The following is a 22,117-nucleotide window of genomic DNA, read 5'->3' on the forward strand; positions in this document are numbered from 1 at the left end:
AAAATGCTTCTCCCTCTAATATTCTATGTACAAATTCGAAAAGAGGCATAGAATTACGTTATGTACTTTCCGCATTTCCTGAGTCGTCTAATTGGCGGTTTTTTGTTACCTGAGACACACATGAGAAGGAGAAGCCGAATAAATCCTGCAAATTATGAGGGGTAACACTGGCAACAACACAAGGAGAGTCGTTCCTTGAACATAAGCACCTGGGATTAATACGAGTTCCTTTTTTCCTTTTTTTGTCTTCTTATGTGTATATGCAATAAATGTAGCATGTGAGTATGTATGAAGCCACCCTCGTTTGTATTTATTTACTTCGATATCAGCAACTCGAACCATATATTCACTTTATATACAGATCAAAGGTGTTTACTCATGTATCACATACACACATGAAAGCTGAAGGGCGCCCCTTACCAATTCAATTAAGTAAATACATAAAAACATACATACACCCATATGTATCTTTCCTACACTTTCGGTACATAAGCCAACCGACAGCCCTTCCTTTCACACAAATGCATGGAACGATAGCAAACAGCAACAGCAACTGCGGCTGCGACAGCGACAGAGCGTCGAAGAAGCAACAAAGAAACAGCAGGCACAGCCAAAGAGCCAAAAGGCAACGGCGGCAAACGCCAGACATCGCATGATATGTGCGCTCAGTGCAAAAGCAACTTCGAACGGGAGCGGTTCGTTACTCGGTCTGTCAGCGGCGAATGAGAAATACAAGTTGCCGTCGCGCCAAACACAACGCGTCGAGAGAGACCAACGCAAATAAAACACAGCGGCAGCAGTCGAACGAACCGAGCGAGCGAGCGTGCGTGTGTGTGTATGTATATATGCGAGAGCGAGTGCGCAGCATTTGCACGCCCAGTGAGAGTTTATGTGCGAGAGAGACGGCATTGTGGCAGCCACTGAGCGCGCAGTAGTCAAAAAGGAAAACGACAAAACTGGCAGCAGAGGGCAGGCAGTTGGCCGCCGTCTATGTAAATAGGCGTGTGCATATATGTGTGTGCAAGTAAATAAGAAGCAACGTCGCTTGCCCAAGCTGAGACGTCGACGTAGCAGAAGCAGCAAGAGCAGCGCTTGCTTCAGTTGTACGCGAAACGTTGAGGCGGACGGATGTGCACGCATTGTTTTGCCAGAATTTTGAAGTGATACAACTTAAGTAACGCAGTACATGGATTAAGTGTAATAATTAAACAATAAATTAATTAAAATACATATACATAATAATTGTGTATAAAAGAAAAGTAAAAGTTGAGCAACAAATTGTATATTTTGTATGCTACAAATTTCCTTTGTGTCTCGTGTGACAAATGCCGAAACAACAACAACAGCGATAGAAGAAGAAGCAGCAGCAGTGAACAGGCTGCGCTTTATATACACAACGCGTCGTCTATGTAAACGTCGCAGTCGCTGCGTGCGTTAGCGTCAGCAGAGCGAGTGAGCGAGCGAACGAGAGTGTGTGTGTGCAGAAAACATAAAGCAAAGCATAATACACAATAAAGGTGCTCACGAAAGCAAATAACCAAAAGTGACAGCAGCAGCAGCGCTCGAGTTTCTATACATGTGTGTATGTGTGTGTGTGAGTGAAATGTGTTCGTGTTTGTGTTTGTTGGGAAACATCGCAGGCAAAAGCAAAGCGATGATGAAGAAGTAGAGGAGAAGTGGAGTAAAATAAAACGAAGCAAAGCAAACAGCTGAAACTGAAGCTGAAGCGCTGAAGAAAGAAAAGCAAAAAGAGAAAAATTGTTGAAAATCTAATTAAACCAAGCGAAGAATACACATGTGTGCGAGAGTGTATTGAAATTGTGAAAGTGTGTGTGAAATTAAGCCAATAACTGCACTTTGGATTACAACAACAACTGCATCGCGTTTTGGATTACGTTTATCACATGCAGCAATTGGATTAAAACAATAACAACAACACAAAATGCCGCGCATTTATTTGGATTAGCAGCAGCCAAAGAGAGAGAAAGAGAGGTAAGAAAGAAAGATGAGACACAAATAACAACAAGAATAAATTTAATTTTAATTTCGAATGCATTTCGGTGAATTGCTCTCTTTTATGTGATTTTCCAACACTGTCACAGCCGGCGTGGACAGCGCACAGCTGTTGCGCGCTGCTGCGGCCCCCAAGAAAAGGGCCCTCTCTCTTCCCACACACACACACACACATGAAAACATACAAACAACAGTTGTGCTTGCAGGAAATCTAGGAAAAAGAAAACAAAAGCACGACAACAGAGTGAGTGGCAGCAACAGATTTATGCGCAGTGTAGATTGCGATTGGCAAAACGAACATTGCTCTCTCATGGAAAAAGTATATAGTATATACATTGGTATATACTAAGTAAATGTATTTATGTATGTCTAGCGCAAAATACCAAGCATATTTGCAATTATATAAATGCACCGTTATCTCTCTCTCTTTCTCTTGCTCTGCTTTTACTCAATGAAAGCAGTGGCAGTCTATGCGTGTGCATGTGTGTGTGTGTGATATTGGAGATAAAAACCGCGTCACTCTCTCACTCACCCTACACTTTTGCTACGCTGCATTCTTTCTTCCTACCTTTTTGGCCCTCGAGTAGCGCATTTCTACAGTCGCGCATGCCGCGCTTTGTTCACGTGAAATTCCGTTGCTTGTTGTTCACTGCTTTTTTTTTTCTTTTCTTTTCATTTCATTTTTTTTATTATCCTTTTCATGTTTCGTACTCACTGTGTGTATGTGTTTTTTTTTTATTTGCGCGCTACTTCTTTACCCTCCGGTTTACCCTGTTCACCGTAGCCCAGAATGCGTTTGGGCATGGGAAAGGGTTAAGCTTGGGTTCGCTGGGGCCTCGCAAATTGTGTGAGTGTGTGTGTGTGTGCTCGTCCTCACTTAAATTTTATGTAAAAAGGATTTTAAAGCATTATTCGCTTGCTCCTGCATACATTTCATATTCATTCATATTTCCATTTTCTGCTATGAGAGAACGAGATAGGTGGAGAGAAAGGGACACCGAGAGAGTTCTCGTTGTTGTTGCCGTTGGTCTAAAAAGTTTTGCGTAAAAGTTTTTTGTGTCGACTTTTTACTGGCGCGTTGATGCAAAAACAACTTGAAAATGTTTTCAAATACATTTCACATTCCATTCACACACAGCCCTCACTCTCAACGGCATTTTCATTTGCTCGAGCGTACATAACCCAACTTATCTGGCTGTTAAACAATGGTTCCCATCCCATCCCCCCAACTTCCATCTCTAACTTCAGCCAGTCCCCAGAGTGTTGTCTCGCAGTCGTTCACATTCCCATGGCAACTATACTGAGGTACTTTTCGGAGGGGAGGCTTTAAGCATCCATTAAACATCGACAGATTGTGTATATATGCTCTATATATTTATTTAGTAGCCTCCCCCTATATACTATACAATATTATTGTTATGGTCCTGAACAATTTGACTTTCAATTGATTCCCATTATATGGAGTTATGAATATTACATGAGTTAGTGAAAGTCCAGTAAATGTTGTTATAGCACATAACGATGGTAATTACTTATAATGATGCACTCTTAGTGTATTTAATCAGCTTTTCTGCTAACAAATTAAAAAGTCCAAAATCAGCAGTTTCTAAAAGGCCAAAGACTTTTCCCAGAATGTTCGAGTTTTCATTGTGAGTTCCCTCGAAAAGAGTTCGAGTTTCTCAAGTGGAAATTGAAGATGTGTGTCGGAACTTGAGCTGAATTCATTGTGTGTTTGTGTGTTTGCATATTGTATGAATTCAGGATCAAACTCTGTAGAAGAGCAAGAGCGAGAGAAGCAGACAAAAGAATTCGATTGGCGCAGTGCTTTTGCTGCTATTTGCTTAACACTCTGTAGAGCTTAGCTGTGTTATGCCCAACAAATTGCAGAAGCGAACGGTGCTTATTCATACCCTATAAATGGAGTTGGTTGAAGGGTATATACGGTTTACTGTAAGGAGATACAAAATTTTACTATTGAAGTTGTTAAATTATGGAAATTAGTAAAGATTTTAGATCAAAAAAATAAAATGTATTTTTCAGTAAAAATACTACAAGTTACGTTATCATCATAATTATCATACTTTGCACTTGAAAATAATCTTTAGTATTTTTAGTAAAAATACTCATTCTATATTACAGTACACGGTATCTTCTAGTCTTATACAAGCACATGTTTTAACATTTTTCGTTTAGGGAGATACAAAATTTGCCTATCAAAGTTGTTAAATTGTGGAAATTAGTAAACATTCCATATTATAAAATAATCTTTAGTATTTTTAGTAAGAATACTACAAGTTATGTTATCATGATTAGTATTCTTTACAGATTAGAAAATATTTTTTAGTATTTGTAGTAAAAATACTGCAAATTATGGTGTCTTCTTTTAACATTTTTCGCTTTAGGTGATACAAAATTTTACAATTAAAGTTTTTAAATTATTGTAATTATTATAAATTACAGATTAGATAATAATTTTTAGTATTTTTGTTAAAAATACTGCAAATTATGTTATCATCTTTCTATATATGTCAATACACGGTATCATGCTAGTCGTATATACTCACTTGTTTTAACATTTCTCGTTTGCATATTTAATGTTTACAATTTTTTCTTTGTTTCATTCGGTTTTTTGCAGAAATAAAAGCGAATTTAATGCGGCGTCTGTGACTGCTAGGTACTAGTATTATTATTATTATTATGATGACGCCAGAGTCGAAGACAACAACAACAACGAAAGCAACACCAGCAGCAGCAGCGACAACAGCAACAACAACGCCAAATACAATGGCGCATACACAAAAGCCAGCAGCGGCGTCAGCGTCGACTGCGCTGCAATTGTCAACGCTGGCAGCGGCTGCGAATGGGCAGACGGCTAAAACGAAGTCGGCTAAAAGCTTTGTCAGCAATGTGAACAACAACAACAATAACAATAATATAAATAATAATAATAACAACAACACAAGTAGCAAAAAGCAGGCGACAAATGTTGATAAAATGCAAATGCAAAAGCAGCTACAAAATGTGACGACAAACGGCGTTAAAGTAAAAAGTGAAAACACAACAAAAACAGCCGCAGCAACAACTGCTGCAAATGCAACTAATGCATTTACAACAACAGCAACAAAGGCTTTGCTGGAGAAAAAAAGCATAAAGAAAGAATCAACACCTCCAGCAACAACAGCAACAACAACAACATCGGCAGCCGAGGGCAACAGTTCATCATCAGCCTCGTCATGTTCATCGACATCGTCATCGTCATCGGCATGGTCGACAACCAACTCGGAGGATGCATGCAGCAGCAACGGTGGCGCCTCAGCGGATGAAGAGCCCACAACCGCAGAAGAGGCGCCGGCAACAACAACGTCGACGACGTCGCTGATGATGACAACGCCACGCCCCGTGCTTCTAACTGCCGTCAATCCGCATATAATCTGCCACTTGTGCCAAGGGTATCTGATCAATGCGACGACCATCGTGGAATGTTTGCACTCGTGTAAGTACAGCCTAAAGAATCACTCCTTTCCCTTTCCCTTGGTTGTTCCCCAACTTGCCACTCAGCACTTGCCTCGCGACTAATTAGAAAACTGGCAAAAGTGCCACCGCCCCTCAGTCCCTCTCCGCCTGGTCTGCAGATGCTGCCTGGCGATAAGTTAATGGCCAACATTAATGAGCCTTTGCCTTTGCCTTCGCTTTTGCCTTTGCCTTTTGCATATGCCCCATCAACCGAACAGAGATGAGCAGCATCAGAGCGAGACAGCGACAGTTAGCGAGGCGGAGGAGGAGGGGGGAGGGAATGACAAGAGATATATGGTACATATGTCAGACTAAATAATTACAAATGGTTTCTGCTAGAGGATACAGGTTAATAACTACTGAACCATAAATCAAACAACATTTTCAAGTCGAACCCGAACCCGAACTTGCAACAAGTCTCTCCTGGTCATGCCACGACTGTCTACTTCCCCCCATTCTTCTCTCTCTAGCTATGGGAGAAAAGCGAAAACCCAAACTAGAATGTTGAAAAACATTGCGAAGCTTTCACAGAAATTCGCTACTTCAATTTCCGGTGTATTTCGTTTAGTTTTCAGCACACAGCATAAAATACAAAATCTGTAAGTCTCTGCAGCCGCAGCCAACTTAATGCGGCATGAAAAACCTCGTTAGGGTTGCCAGATTGCTGCAAGTTTTAAAAAACCCATAAATCGCGAGTACGTGAAGTTTTTCTTTAAAATGGTATTTTATCCCACACTTGAATTAATTTATAATAAATAATGGCTAAAGAAAAATGCAATTTGAACACTTGAGCTTTTCATTTGCGTCATGTTGTCACATTGCTGCTGTTGACAGTTAGTCCGAATGGAGGAAAAACCACTAGAAATCAGCAATTAGTCAAAGCTTTCCTTTGATTCTGTGGCCAATTCGCAAATTAGAGAGCATTTCCAATCGATTGTGATGGCTAATCACAGCCCCAGGCGTCAGACATACAGAAAGTGAAACAGAGAAAGAGAGGAGGACGGAAAGACGGACGCATAGAGAAATAGACGCCGCCATTAGCTGAAATGGGGCAGTTGGAGTCGAGTTGAGTCGAGTAAATCTGGAAAGCAATGTGTCGATGACATTCATTTGGTTCGAGCCTCATTTAAATCTGTTGTCAGACCGACATATCACTTGTTCCCATGCTCCAATCCTGGCCAGAGTGCGCCTGGGAGTTGTAGTCGTTCATCTGTAAATCGTGAATTGGAATTGGAACGAGAAAAAGAGCGAGAGGGAGAGCGGAGAGTTGATGGCGTCAGCAGAACTCGTAAATGGATGGCAGCAACAGCTGTTGGATTCGGTTCAGTTGCGTACTTTGTTGCATACTCGAGGCCATTTGGCCAACAGCTCGCCCATCACCCAACATCACAGCATCCCACCAGGCCACTACTCCGTCACCCCCCCCTAGCAACCCAAACCACCCAACCAAGCAGCCAACCACACACCCAGCATACGCTCCAGTTGGTTCTGCGCTCGGGATGTTGTCCCTGGTCCCTGCTCCCTTCTCTGTTCTGCCCTGCTTTCCTCTCCCTTCCTTTTTTTTGTATTTTTTTTTTCTCTGCTTTCCTGACAGACAAGCGTAACAGGCGAACCGAATGTGATTCCCCCCGGCGTATCCCGGCTCTGAGTCTAGTCTGGGTTGCCCGTTGCGGAGTCCGTCCATGTTCCTGTCGCCTGGCTTGACAGTTGCACAGGACGGGACAGCAACCAGACACTGGCATTGACATTAAAGTCAAAACAACTTTTTTCCTTCTTCTTCTCGTGTTTTTGGAGCATTTTCGTTTTGGCCCGTGGGTGGTTTCTGCTCTGAATTCAATGTCTCTCTTTTTCTCCCTTTCCCTGGTTGCTGTTATTTCGCTTTTGCGGAAAGTCAGAGGGCGGAGGAATAAGCCCTGTTGTTGCATTTGTAAAAGAGAGTCTGTATGAGTTTTGGGATTGGCGTGCGTTTCGCTTGGGGAATTATTTTTCAGGGCTTTACATAAATTTGAATCATATCAATTTGTGAGGTGGCAAAAAGGGGTAAACAAAAAAGAAAAGAACATACAAGTTGTATACAAATCTGAGCTACGTCTCGTCTCTCTCTCTATCGATACGTTTTTCCCAAAAGGTATTTGCACATTTTATAACCGAATTTCGCAATCTCTTTATCGTTTGCAGTTTGCCACAGTTGCCTCATCAATCACCTGCGGAAGGAACGCTATTGTCCACGCTGCGAGATGGTCATCAACAACGCCAAGCCGAACATCAAGTAAGTAAATCGCAAATATTCGAGTAGAAAAACAAAAAAGAGGGTCACAGATGGAGCGACAGCTCAAGTCAAGGAAAGACTGTCACTGACAACTGCAATTAGGATTTGATATTAGACACTGTGGAGCACTTGAGGACATGAGATGAGGATTCCTTGTCATTTGTCAGTTGAGTGAATGGCGAAAAAAAAAACGCCCCTCATACGGTTACGCATCATTTTCCCTGACAACTTGTCTAGCAATTGATGCAAAGTTGTTACATAAAATTGTTGTGCGGAGATAATTCTGGTGCTTGGCTAAATAAAGTGTTCCATTCCACGTTGCTATGGAATGTGTGAAGTAAGTGGCATGGCTTGCTTGGAACAGTGGTTAGTTAATTGTAAGTTATTGTACAAACTTGCATTTAAGCTTGTGCCGCTTGTTAATTAAATGTGATGTTTCATTCCAAACGTTCCTGCCTGTAATTTATAAATTACATTACTTAGTCAGTATAGTTCTGCATTAGTTTGTTGTAAAATTTATAAAATTTGACTAAGTGTTTCATTCCAAACGTTCCTGGCTTCATATAGCTATTTATTGAAAACCCTGTATCATTCCCAAATTCCTCTAGAAAGTCATATTGCTTTATCTTCTAAATTCTACATTAGTTTGATTATTTTCATTAAGTGTTTCATTCCAAACGTTCCTGCCTCGCGTCTGAATCATATTGCTTAGTCAGTATAGTTCTGCATTAGTTTGTTGTACATTTTAAATACTTTCACTAAGTGTTTCATTCCAATGTTCCTATCTACTTCATTTCCAAATTCCTCTAGCAAGTCACATTGCTTTATCAGCTCAATTATACATTTGGTTGTTGTAAAATTTACATATTTCTACTGAATGTTTCATTCCAATTCAGGAACCTGTTTAAATTTCTTTAGCTCTTGGTCATCTCAATTCTAATTTTTTGTTTGCTAAATTTACATATTTTAATTGAAAGTTTCAATTCCAAAAATAATTAAATGTGTTTATACAAGACGGTGTTTGTTCCTAGCAATTCTTTCTTATTAGTATTCATAAATATGCTTTTAAAAAGAAGAGTTGGTCTGGCTTCAAAGCAAGTGACTTCATTTCGAAGTAAGTAAATATTTTGTTTCACTCGCAAGTTCCACTTCCATGCATTTCGTATGACACTTTAAAATGCGCATAAACATTAAGCATATTGAAACTGTTTTGATGTTGACAAGCTGGCCAATTGACACTTTCAACCAAAGACGACAGTTGACGACCCTTTTTAGCCCAGCACAAGTAAGCAAACAAGTTAACTTGTGTCCAAAGCGGGAACTTCCATTTTTGGCTGCTTCCAAAGTTGTTGTTGCTGCTGTCTTTTATGCATTTGCCAAGTTGTGTTCGCTAAAAATTTCAGCGAGTCGCGATGTCCAAAAAACTCTCTACCCACAAAAGGTGAGACACACTCTCAGCAAAAGGGTCTCTGATTGTCTCTCTGTGTGTGTAAGTGTGCGTGTGTGTGTGCCTGGCTTTTGTGAAGTGTTTCCAGCTGCTGCTGCTGTCTGTTGTCAGTTGCCGGTTGCTGGTTGCCGGTTTGCTGATTGCCGTCGGCGAAACTGAGCACAAGACCCGCCCGTTAATTATCTCTGGCGTTTTTCGATTTGCTTTTCTTGGAACTGCGTTTGCAAAGTTTCCGTTTTTATTTCGTTGTTTTTTTGTTTTCTTTATTTTAGCAGTTTATCAGTTGGCTGTTCACCACAATGAGATATTAAAACATGGCCGGCGACAAGTCCAGTTTTGAGTTCTCTTTTTTTATGCAACGAAAATCGGTCATAAAAGAAAATGAATAAATAAACAGAGTGCTGTCTCGTCTTTTGTTAACAATTTTCGGTTTCCTTCTTGTTTTTTTGGGTTTTAACAATAAACTTTTGCAATAAATTTAATTGGAGACGAGACCGGGAATTCAACTCCTCGACTCTTGTGTCTGTCTGCCACGTACAAAAAGCACTTGTCTCTCTCGTCGCACTTCGCATAGTTCTCTTCTGCTGACTTCACACCAATTGCCCTCGCGGCTTTAGCTTTGGTCCCCCACGAAAAAGGTTCATTCATTGCAGGTCGCCTGTTGTGTGTCTGCCTTAGCTAGCTATCACTGAATTTGTAGTCGGATTCATTATCTTTTTGTGTGCAGCCAACGAGATTACAACCTGACTCGCAGCAGCATCAACAATTTGGACGTGGTGTGGGTCTAACGATTTGTATAATAGCACGACAGCAGGGGGTGGCAACCCTGACAGCGGGTGGTTGCTGTGTCGCTGCTGAGCGTAAAGTGCTGCAAGTGCCATTAAAGCTGTACCTTAAATTGATTCGTCTTTGCTCGTTCGTTCATTCGTTCGCTCGTCACGAACGTGTTTTTCATTAGAGACGTGCGTCAGATAAATAGACAGCAAAACAGCGTAACACCCGGATAGGCAGGGCCACAAAAGTTTGGGAGACACACGAACATAAAAAAAGTGGCCAAATATTTGGCAGGCATCAAATAAAGTTCACCACAGACGTCAGCATCCAACTTCAATTCAAGGTGCGTTTCTCCCTTCTCCATCCCCAGGCTCCTCTCGCAATTGATGCCCCCAAACATTTAGCCAAGTTTTCAACCTTCTGCCTAACCACAATTACCACACTGTGAAACTTCTGCGGCTGCTTCACTGCGCACACGGACGTCGAAGTCCTGCCAAAAATCTATCCCAACTAAACTTGCTAAAGTTAACAGTTTTCCCCAAACCACCGAGGGTTGGGCAAAGAGATAACTAGGAAACTCTACTCTAACGTGAGGGGGGAAACAATCACAGAACCAATTCGACGAAAATAACGTTGGGTTCATTCAACCTCTGACATTGCTTTGCTTTAATCTAAACTTCTCTTAAATGATGCCGTCCTGTCCACTTGCAATTCAATTTCGCTAAGCTTCTATACAAATATTAACAATTTGTTGTGTTGCCAATTACGGCTGCAAAAAAGAGCCTTCAAAGTGACAATAATTGCTGAAAACGAGCCGCAGATCTTTAATTTTACTTAAAAGTATTTACTGCAAAGTGATTTTCTTTTAGTAAATTAAATTTTGTTGAGATAATCATGTTGTAAAGTCATTTTCCATAAGTGAAATGTGATTTTTCATGAGATAATATTGTTTTAAAATCATTTTCAATATTTTCAATTTTTAACAAATATTTGCTGAAAAACGATTTTCGCTTATAAAGTTGAATTTAATTGAGATAATACATTTTTGTTTGAGATATTAATCTTTTCGTGTAATTTTCCGAAAGTGAAATGTGCATTTTAATTTAAAATTTTGTAGAAACAATAAGAATTCAGATACTTTGAGAAACTTTACCAAATTGCTTGAAACCAACAATAATTTATTTTCTTTTGTTGTACTTGTTATTTTCTTATTTTAATGATTTGTTATAATCTCTTAATTGTAATTTCCTTAAGTAAAATATACATTTTATTTTATAATATTATAAAACAGCAACTCAGATAGTTTAAAAACTCTTTTTTCACAAATTTGGAAATTGTGTAATATCTTTTATAAATGAATTCTCAACATATTTTATGAATCCAACAATAATTTATTCTTTACCGTCTTTTTCTTCTTTTTTCATTGATTTGTTCCTATTTCCTAATAACTAAATCCTACATTTAAATTTTATTTTTGTAAAAACATGAACTAAAACATTTTCAAAGGTATTTTTCAAAAATGTTGAAATTGTGATTACAAAAAGTCTTAATTTATTTATGCTTTGCGTCTTTGTTTTGCTTTGTAAGACTGCACTTAAGACTAGTTGTTTATAAGAGATTGTAAATATGATAAGTTTGCTTGAAGAGCATGCAAAATTTTAATCCAATCAAGATCATCACAATGATTGAAATGCTTTAAAAAATGTTTTTCTGCTCTGAACTCTTTCGTTTGCTGTTGTTGTTGGGTAGGAAATTAATGTCTCGCTCGCTGGCTGCCTCCTTCATCTTTCTCATCTGCGCGACTTCTTTTTTTATTTTTCGCTATTCCTTTTGCTTTTCTTTTCTTTTGTTCTCTCTGTTCAATTCTTTTCAATTCTCTTCGAAATGATTGAAGCGAGGCGGCTGCGTCTGTAAATTTCTGTGAAATGCGACTTAATGCGAGTTCCTGTACAACGAACAGCGAACAGTGAACAGCAAAGCAACCACTAAATTTAAGGGGCAGCAACAGCTCAGCGCATGCCACACATTTAATGTTGTTGCTGCTGTTGTTGTTGTTGCTGTTGTTGTTGCTGTTGCGTCTTTGGCGTTTGTTGCGTGCCATTCAAGCAATTGCATCTGCCGTCTAATTTGTACTTTTTTTTCTACACCCAAAGTGTGTGTGCGTGTAGTGTGTGTGTGTGTGTGTGTCTTTTGTGGGTCGTTGTGCGCTCATTTCCGCGCCAAGGAAGTGACTGTCCCTTCTAGCTGCTGACTTCTTATTTTGACTAATTTTCCCGCTTTCCAGTACTACACACAACAACAACAAAAAACCATGCTCAAGACAATGACGCAGCCGTCTCCCTATGTCTGTGTGTGTGTCTTTTCCATTTCACTGAGCACACACATGTCTCTTGTCTCATGTTTTATACGTCTCCCTCAGGCTAGAGCGCATTATGCAACACCTCAACTAACCAATCTCCGTCTCTCTTTTTTTCTCTCTTTCCTCTCTAGATCGGATACCACATTGCAGGCTATTGTGTATAAACTCGTGCCAGGTCTCTACGAACGGGAGCTAATGCGCAAACGCGCCTTCTACAAGGATCGTCCACAGGAGGCGGCCTTGGCCACGCCCGAACAGCGTGGCGATGACACCGAGCATCTAATCTTCAGTCCCTCCGATGATATGTCGCTGTCGCTTGAATTTGCCGAACTTGGGTAAGTCGCTATGAATCTTTGAAGAATTTACTAGAAATTATGTACAGCAAAGTTAGGAAAAGTAATAACAGGAAACAAGATAATATAAAAAATAATAATATAATGTAAAAAGTATAAAAAATAATATTAATATAATATAGAAAGTACAATAAATAATAAAAATAATAATAATATAATATAAAAAGTATAAAAAACAATAAAAATAATAATAACAAGAAATACTTAATGATAATAAGACATAAAAATTTCAAAAGAAAAAACAAATTAATTAATAGATTCGAATTAAAGAGCGATTTATATTAGAAGAAACATACATAGGGAAAGAACATAGGGAAATTATTATAGAACAATAATACTTTATCAATTTTTAAGTGTTAGAAGAGCAAGTTCTCTCTGAAATTTGTTATATATACTAAAAATCCAGTAAATATGCTCAATAAGTATAAATAATGAAAATAATAATAAAAAACAATACATCATGATAAAAGGACATACAAATATCAAAAGAGAAAACAAATTAAATAATAGGTAGAAAATTAAAGAGCGATTTATCATAAAAAAAAACATACATAGGGAAACAACATAGGGAAATTATTATATTATAGAACAATAAACTTTATCAATTTTTAAGGGTTAGAAGAGTAAGTTCTTGAAATTTGTTATATATACAAAAAAAATCAGTAAATATTTCCAAAAAATTCGAAATGCCAGCTAAAATCGAAATCATAAAGGACGGAAGCGGAGGGGTTAAAATTACGGAAATTTATGAAACACTCTAAAACCAAATTCAATTGAAAGCAAAGCTAAAATAGACTTTAAAAGGAAGCTAGCATTAAGCCATGGTAAAATCTGGTTGGTTGTTAAACGCATAAATTATGATTTTTCCCATAAGCCAAAGAGGGTTGTAAAATATTCAAATGAACAGGGAAACCTCTATGAATGATGTCAAATGCATGTAAAAACCGGTTTAATTGGAAATTTGGTGTGCACAATATGAAGAGTTTTTCAAGCTTTTGAATAAGTTGTAAAAATGGAGGAAAGAACTTCAATTGTAACACCTTTTAATGTTAAATTTCTTTCTTTACTTTCAGCGAATTGAATGCCGAATCCGAATTGGAATTCGGGGACACGCTCCGTCCACGTTATTTGCAGTGTCCGGCGATGTGTCGTGTGAGTCACCTGAAGAAGTTCGTCTACGACAAGTTCGAGATTGATGCGCAACGCTTCAGCATTGATCTCATGTACAAGGTGAAGACAATTGTGCTGTTGGATTATTACACGCTCATGGATATCGCTTACATTTACACGTGGAAGCGGGATGCACCGATGCGTTTCTATTTCCGCGTCTATGAATCACCGCAACCTTTGGTTAAGCCACAGCCACCCATGAAACCCCAAGTTGCAGCAGCTCCAGCTCCAGTTGCAACTCCAGTTGCTGCCCCGTTGCCTGTAGTGCCACAGAAGCAGGAGGCTGCGCCAGTAACTCCCGCAGTAACTCCCGCTCCCATTTTACCCGCCATCAAAGCTCCTTCGCCACCCGCTCCGCGCATCAAGTTGGAACAACCCTCAATGCCAGCGCAGCCTCAGGAGGAATTCCGTGTGACACCCAAGCTGAGTTCCCCCACAGAACCTTCCCTTAAGCTGGTCATCAATCGCAACGTCCTGGAGAAGCACGAGAAAACACATCATTCCCCTACCACAAAGAGCAGCGCCAAGAGTTTGCCCTCGCCCACGGCCAACAAGGAGGAGCCCAACATCAAGCTAAAGATCGATCTGTCCAAGCAGAACAGCGTGACCATCATCAACATGTCCGATCCGGATCGCAAAGAGATTGTCAAGCCGCTGAAACCCGAGAAGGAATCCCGTTCCAAGAGCAAAAAGGACAAGGACGGCAGTCCGAAGTCCTCGAGCAGCGAACGCAAACGCAAGAGTCCCAGTCCACTAACAGTGCCTCCTCTGACCATCCGCACCGAGCGCATACTCAGTCCCAATGGCATGGGAACTGTGCTCAGTCCGCGAGTTACGAGCGGAGCCTGTGTCGAGGATCCCAAGTCGGAGTTCCTCAAATCGTTTGCATTGACACCCATCAAGGTCAAGGTGGAATCTCCCGAGAAGAGCGCCACACTCAATGGCAACAACGGTACACAACCCGCCAGCAACAACAACAACAAGTCAAAGAGTCACCTGGACGACAGCATGCTCATGAAGCCGCCCAGTGCGATGCCACCCAAGTCGATAGCCTCCTCGAAGCGCAAGAGCAAAGAGCCCATCAAGGCGGTCTCGAAGAAGCCAAAACTTTCCCCGCCACTGCCACGTGAGGACTTTAAGATACGCCTGCCCATGCCAGCTGGTAATTCACCTTCGCCAGCTGCCGACAAACCGCTGATGCCGCCACCAACCGCCAAGGCTCCGATTGCTGCGGCACGCCACAAGGCGCAACAACAGCAGCAACAGTCGCCAGTGTTGCCACAGTTTACGCCGCCAGCGCCGTTGCATCATCAGGGACTACAGATGGCAGCTCCGGGTAATCGAACGCCGATTGCCAAACGCTATCAGCCCATTCTGCCAAAGGCAGCGCGTCCCAATCCGTTTGCCAACATTCCCAGCGATGTGAATCGATTGCTAAAGGATGCAGGCACCGAGATCAAGAGCATTGGCGCATCCTCGCAACCGAAACCTCATGTCTACGGTCCGAAGATGTCGCAGGAACACAAGATGGGTCCCCCAGCTTTGCCTCCAACAGCTCCCAACGCAGCCAAGACCAACAGCAACCACAACAACAACAACCAGAGCAGCAACAACAACTCGACGCACAACGGCAACAACAAGTCAAACAACTATTTGAATCTAGCGCTGTTCAATGCCAGCAAGTCGAAGGGCAAGGAGGCGCCACCGGGTTGTCGCACGCCCATGTACACGCCCAACTCGCCCATCTATTCGCCCAGCTCGCCGCAGTACGTGCCCAACTACAACATACCCACGATGCCCACCTACAAGTACACGCCCAAACCAAGCTCCACAACAGCAGCGTCGAATGCCAGCAACTATCTGCAAAGCATGCTGAATGGCTCAGCATCGGTTGGTGGCGGTGGCGGAGGTCTTTTCCCCTCACCACCCACCAAATCGGATCAGAACACAAATCCTGCCAAGCCAACGCAGCAGCAACAGCAACAGCAACGTAGTGCAAGTCCTTGCGGTGGCGAAGATGCGCCCGAGAAGCAACAGGTGAAGGTAAAGTCGCTCCTCAACTCGTGCAACATCAATATTCCCTCCTCGCTGTCCATCACCATTTCACGTGACAATGGCGACGCATCGTCACCCAACAGCGGTGTGCATTCCAAGCACAAGAGTCCAGTGAACAATTACATTGAGATTGTTAAGCTGCCCGATCAGCCAGCGCCTGCTGCCGAAGCGAAACAGGAGATGGGAAAGCCGGTTAAGCTGCCGGCGCCGCCCAGCAAGACGATACCATCGCCACAGCATTTATTGGCACGTATGACACCGCCACAGCAATTACCAGCAGCTGTCGCTGCCGTCGCTGCTGCTGCTGCTGTGCCACGTGTCATCACGCCGCCCAAGACGTCGCCCGGTGCTGGTGCGCCAGTTAATCCGCCATTGAAACCCGTGTTGCAGCCACAGCAGGCGGACAAGAAAACGCCCAGTCCAGAGAAACGCAGTGCGGGTGTCGCTCAAGGCAGCCACTCACCCAATTCCAGTGAGAACAAGTCACCGAAATCAGCTCAAGCTGGTGCGGGAGTTGGACAAGCTGGTGGCGCACTTTGGTGATCCCGCAGCCAAAAAGTTTCGTCCCATCCTGCCGCGTCAGAATGCCGCCAACGAACTGGCACCAAAGCTTCCCAGCGTGTTGCCTCCCGCCTACAACTTTGCAACCAATCTGGCAGCCAGCAAGAAGGTCCCGGCTAGCAAAAAAGTCACCCACTGGAGGTAATGGAACAACCGCCAAGCTCAGCAATGGCAATCAGGCGCTGTCTAAGATGATTTCACCTCCCAAAGTATCGCCAGGTGGCAAGAAGCAGGCGAACAACAGCAACAACAGCAACAACAAGCAGCCAACACCGCCACCGCAATCAGTTGTGCCGAGCTCAAAGATGGGTCCGCCAGCTCCGCATCCGCATCTCTCGGCACCGCTGAGCATTGCCTCGAGTGCCGCTGTGGCCGCTGCGGCCAATCAGCTCGACCTGAGCAACTTCCTCAAGGAGAATCTAATGCGCGCCCAGGTGGCTCAAGCACAAGCTCAGGCGCAGGCACAAGCTCAGGCTCAGGCCCAGGCTCAAGCTCAAGCCCAAGCGCAGGTGGCACAGCTGTACAACTTGGCATCGTCGCCCATGTACAACTATCAGCAGGCAATGTTCATGGAGCAGCTGTCGCGCATTCAACGCGCCGGCAACGAGGTGTTCAACGATTATCTCCAGAAGCTGAAGAGTGCAGCGGCCGGTGGCGAAGCGTCGGGTGGGGAACACAAACCCGTGATGCCCATGCTGCCCACCGTCACGCTGCCTAGTCCCGGCGGCCCCGTTGCCCCCGTCGCGGTGGCCGCAAGTCCAAAGACCTCGCCGCTAGCCGGTGGCAAACTGACGCCAGCCGCCACTCCGGGCGCGTTGACCAAAAACAATGCGAGTCCGAGGCCACAGGCGGCTGCCACGACAAATGGACTGCCCCTGGCCAAGAGCAAGTGAAGTGCGGCACCCAAACCACCCAAACCAACCACCCAACCACCCACCAGTTGTTATCAACCCGAGCCACCCTTAAGCTTAGCGAAGTGAATGCGTCGCGGCTTCAAAGCGAAGGCCATGCTGTAAAGGCACTAATTAATATTTAAAGACCTTCTTTTTGTTCGTTCTGCTTCGTTACTCGTTTTTCTCGTTTTGTACAAAAAAACTTTAACACAAAATTAAGGCATTCAAAAGCTGTATATATAAATGTATTATTAAATTATACACAACAAATATTCATAGATATTTTATATAAATAGTCGATATATGAAGACAACGATTCAGAATCAATATGCTTAAGTATTTGTATACCAACAATGTAATTTTTAAATTCAAACAACTGCTAAGCACATTAAAATTGCATTGCAATGAAAGCTCCAGCTGTAGCACGTAAATACGTAAAAAGATAATAAATTGAAGAGCTTTGAAAGCACATGCACAAAGCTCTTCTCCATTTGAATTAAGTTAGTAATTAAGCTATCGATTAAGTTGATTACATACGAGTGTAAGTGTAAAAAAGCGTTTTTCTACCACATAAACGAAAATAATCGATAAATAAAATTATTTATATTCAATGTAAACATTTGAAAATTGGCTTACTTTAATTCTTAGCGGGGAAAAAGTCAATGCCAATCAATGCCGGCCAATCGACCAGCTGGCCATCGAGGGGTCACAAGGTCAATGCATCACATCGCATCGCATCGAAGGTCGTCCCTTTTTTTTTGGACGTCCCTAATCCCGCTGAGCGACCCTTTGTGGTGTCGCGCTGCTCATTGTCGCGTCTGAGTGAAAATGAAAAATGCCCAAGACAAAAAGCAAATAAAAGATTACGGGACGCTCTCGGAGGAATCTTCATCGGTATTCGGTATTCAGTTTTCAGTTTTCCGTTTGGTTTCGCTTCGGTTTTTCGCCTGACTGACATCTTTTGGGTTCGAAATTCAATGAAAATCATTGCAAATCCATTGCCTTTTATCCTTTGGCCATTCTTTTCCTTGTTTTTCCTTTTTCTTTTCCTTTTATTTTTTTTCTTATGCTTTACGCTATCGAAAATTGGCAATTTTCGCAAAAGGAATGAGTCCCAAAAGACAACGCAGGCAGGCACACACAGACAGAGAGATACTTCTAATGAGCTGATGTTCGACCAGCCCTCGGAAAAGTGGAAAAACGGAAACAGCGGGTAGAAGTAAACGAAGAGTATCTTGATAGGCGTAGTGTTTGAGGGGTGGATTAGGTGCGAATTGCTTTAACGGCGCTGCAGATTTCGCAAGTAGATTTATGGCCTAACCAATAACTATTAGTGTTCGAAGAATGTAATGTTGGCTGGACTGTTAAATACCCTGTACAATACTCGGAACGTTTTTGAATACATTTATTTGTTTCCCAATGGGAATACATTCTTTTAAATTTAAATAATAATGATAATACATTTCCTGAATGAATTGAGAAAGGATTGTATTTGAGCAATCATTCGGTTTTTTGCTGCTTCACACCCTGAACCTGTTTGAAAACCACGAAAAAACCCTTATCACAAAACTTTTTAATACACATATGTATTCGGGGTTAGAGTAACATAATTCAATTGCACACTGGAGACTTTGAGATACGGCTTTAAATTTACAATGTTCAGGGTGGCAAAGTTTAGAAAAATGATTTTGTAAATATTTATACAGGGTATGGATATGCAATGTAACAAATATCAAATTGGACTTTATACATTTAAGTAAATAGACATTTTCATATCCTTTTCAAGGCCTTTGTAAATGGTGTTGAATTTCGAGCTGTCTGCGTAATATATTTATGGAAACTCCAACTTGGGGTGCGTTTTTCTTAGATGCCAACCAACTGAAAATTTTAATCAGCTGATCGGGGTTTACATTTTTGTTTACTATAGACAAAGAAATAAATAAAAAGCTAACATAGAGTTGAACAGAAAAACAAAAAACAAGTATCAAATAAACAAGAAATCTACAGTCGAGTATGCTCGGCTGTGAGATACTCGCTATCTATTTGGAATAAAATCAAAACAGTGCGGTATTTTAAAATATACATGTTTATTACCGCAAAAATACTAAAAATATGCCTAAGACTATATTTGGTCTATTGACTTTACTTTTATCCTATGGGGAACAGGTATAACAAGCAAGAAAGCTCCTCGAGCGTTATTGACTGTGAGATACTCGCTACGTATTTTCAATCATAGCAAAAGAGTGCATTGTTATTCTTAAAGTAAAGTAAATTAATATACCAAGACAGAATTATTATTCTTAAAATTAAGTAAATTAACATACCAAAAAATACTGAAATATACTATTACATTTCAAATATACCATAGTGTATAAAATATGCCGACTTATCAACAAGGAAACTTAAACTCAACAGCTGGAGCACATAAAACTATTTCTTAAAAACTTACAATATTTATCTGATTTCATCCAATTTTTTTAGGCTGCTATTATTATTGTACGTACCGTAAATTGATATTCGACTTTTATTCGATTTTTATTTAGCGCGTCACAATATCAAGCATGGTTAATCAAATTTTGAACTCTATTTATAGTTTTGTTCATATGGATATCGGTTGAAGCTACATGGAATGTTACAAACATTTTCTTAAGACCCTTCTACTCTATAAAACTAACTGATTATACTAAAAACTGTAATAAAATCAATAATATTGATTGACTTTAACTTCAAGATTTCTAAAAATGAATTTTGAGCTTCAAATGTTTAAATTTAGAACTGCTTTTTTATGAAATTTTTCAGAGAACTCCAATCTCTTAAAATATGGATAAAGGGTGTGAAAATTAAAGACGAGTTTAGAATCCTGTCTGAATATGTTAAAATATAGTATTTACAAAATACAAGACACTATTCAATGGGTAGCGGATATTACAATTAAAACTAGCTGATTATACTAAGAACTGTAATAAAATAAATATTATAATTTTGATTGACATTTACTTGAAGATTTCTAAACATGAATTTTATGCTTTAAATGTTGAAATTTAGAACTGTTTTTTTATGAAATTTTGAAGAGAACTCCAATCTCTTAAAATATGCATAAAGGGTGTAAAAATGAAAGACGAGTTTAGAATCCTTGAAGACCGAATGTCTGAATATGTTAAAATATATAAAACACAACACACTCTGTTAGCATAAGCATAATAAGTTAAACAGTTGCTTTGGCGCATCGCCTTAAATGTGGCAATAATTTAAAATGCAAAATTCATTCATAAAGTTTTACCAAAATTGCCTCTTTTGGCGCAGCCGCAGCTGAATAATTTATGAAGTTGTGTGTGGTGTTTGAGCCAAAACTCCAATTACAATAATTAAGCCGACTGGCGTTGCTTCGCTGCCCCTGTCCCGCGACCCCGCCCCACCACAGCTGCAGGCGGCGAATACTCTTATGAGTATTCACAAGTATCTCTAGCGGGGCACATGTGAATACGAATACGAGAGCGAGAGCGAGATCGAGTATTGGGCACATCTGAAAAACAAGTTTAATGCGCTTGGCTTTTAACGCATTAATTTAGCATTTATAAATCATTTGTGTAAGCACAAGACACACACTCGAACACTTATACTCACACTCACATTCACATTCACATTCACACTCGCACTCATAATTGTATCTGAGAGATACAGGCGTACCTACAGATACTCATTCAGGTAATTAGAAATGTAAAACTGCACTTACAAACACACACACTTATTATCGATTCATAACAGGCTTGCGGGTACTCGTGCAAATACTCATACACACACTCATACTCACATCACTCAGTCTCAGCCTCAGTCTCTCTTTCTCTCCTTGGGCCATCAACAGCTGGTCCACATGGCACGAGTTACTACTGTGTGGCTGATCTAGCCTTTCACCACATCCAAGATCGTTTACACGCGCGAAAGTGCCACAAAAACGAGTCAGCTCGACTTTGGTGCTACTCTGCAGTCAACATTGACATGCAATGCATCATCATCCTTTTAATTGCGCAATGAATGAAACAAATGTAAATTAATTAAATTAAAACTTTACTTTTACATTAATTATGAAATATCACAAAGGGAGTATCTTATCTTATAAAGTATATTTTATATCAACGTTAACAGCCGAGACGATATACATAGCCATGTCCGTCTGTCTGTCCGTCCGCCTGTATGTACATCTAGATCTTAGAGAATATAAAATATAGAGCAATCTTTTTTATTCACCCTCGCAAAAAATCGAATAACGAGCGAAATTTTAAACTAAAGTCACGATTTATTTTAAGTAACAACAGTATTTATGATTCCTGATATTGTTTGCGACCAGATAACATAAAGATAAAATTGAAGAAGTTTTTTAATAAATTCTTTTGTATTGCAAAAAACACCTACTACAATCGGGTTTTAGCAGCTTCGGCTGAAAATCGTACAACCTGTGCTATATTTTGAATGTAGTTCTATGTATATCAATATACCAGTATAACTTTCGGTATATTTAAAAACATTGTTGGCGTCCGTATTTCCAAAATAAATGATGTCTTTGCATCAATTCCTTATATTTTTCAACAAAAAGTTAATATTATGACCTGGCCACTATATTCTCCAGATCTTAACTTAATTGAAAATGTGAAACGGAAAGTATTCGAAGTCGGAATACAATAAGAAAGTTAAGAAAACATTAACGAACATTGA

General features: G+C 40.7%; 1 protein-coding gene across 1 annotated transcript; it reads left to right on the plus strand.

The window, feature by feature from the left end:
- Positions 1 to 681: 681 nt before the first annotated feature.
- LOC132789733 (polycomb group protein Psc) lies at positions 682 to 18,001 on the plus strand. Its single transcript, XM_060797957.1, is given in 7 exon segments — positions 682 to 1,992; positions 4,649 to 5,506; positions 7,705 to 7,795; positions 12,507 to 12,710; positions 13,802 to 16,481; positions 16,483 to 16,635; positions 16,637 to 18,001. Coding segments are annotated over 6 exon segments (4,695 nt in total). The 5' UTR covers positions 682 to 1,992; positions 4,649 to 4,710; the 3' UTR covers positions 17,408 to 18,001.
- Positions 18,002 to 22,117: the final 4,116 nt, after the last annotated feature.

Source organism: Drosophila nasuta, chromosome 3 (assembly GCF_023558535.2).
Source record: "Drosophila nasuta strain 15112-1781.00 chromosome 3, ASM2355853v1, whole genome shotgun sequence".
In the NCBI taxonomy this organism is placed as follows: domain Eukaryota; kingdom Metazoa; phylum Arthropoda; class Insecta; order Diptera; family Drosophilidae; genus Drosophila; species Drosophila nasuta.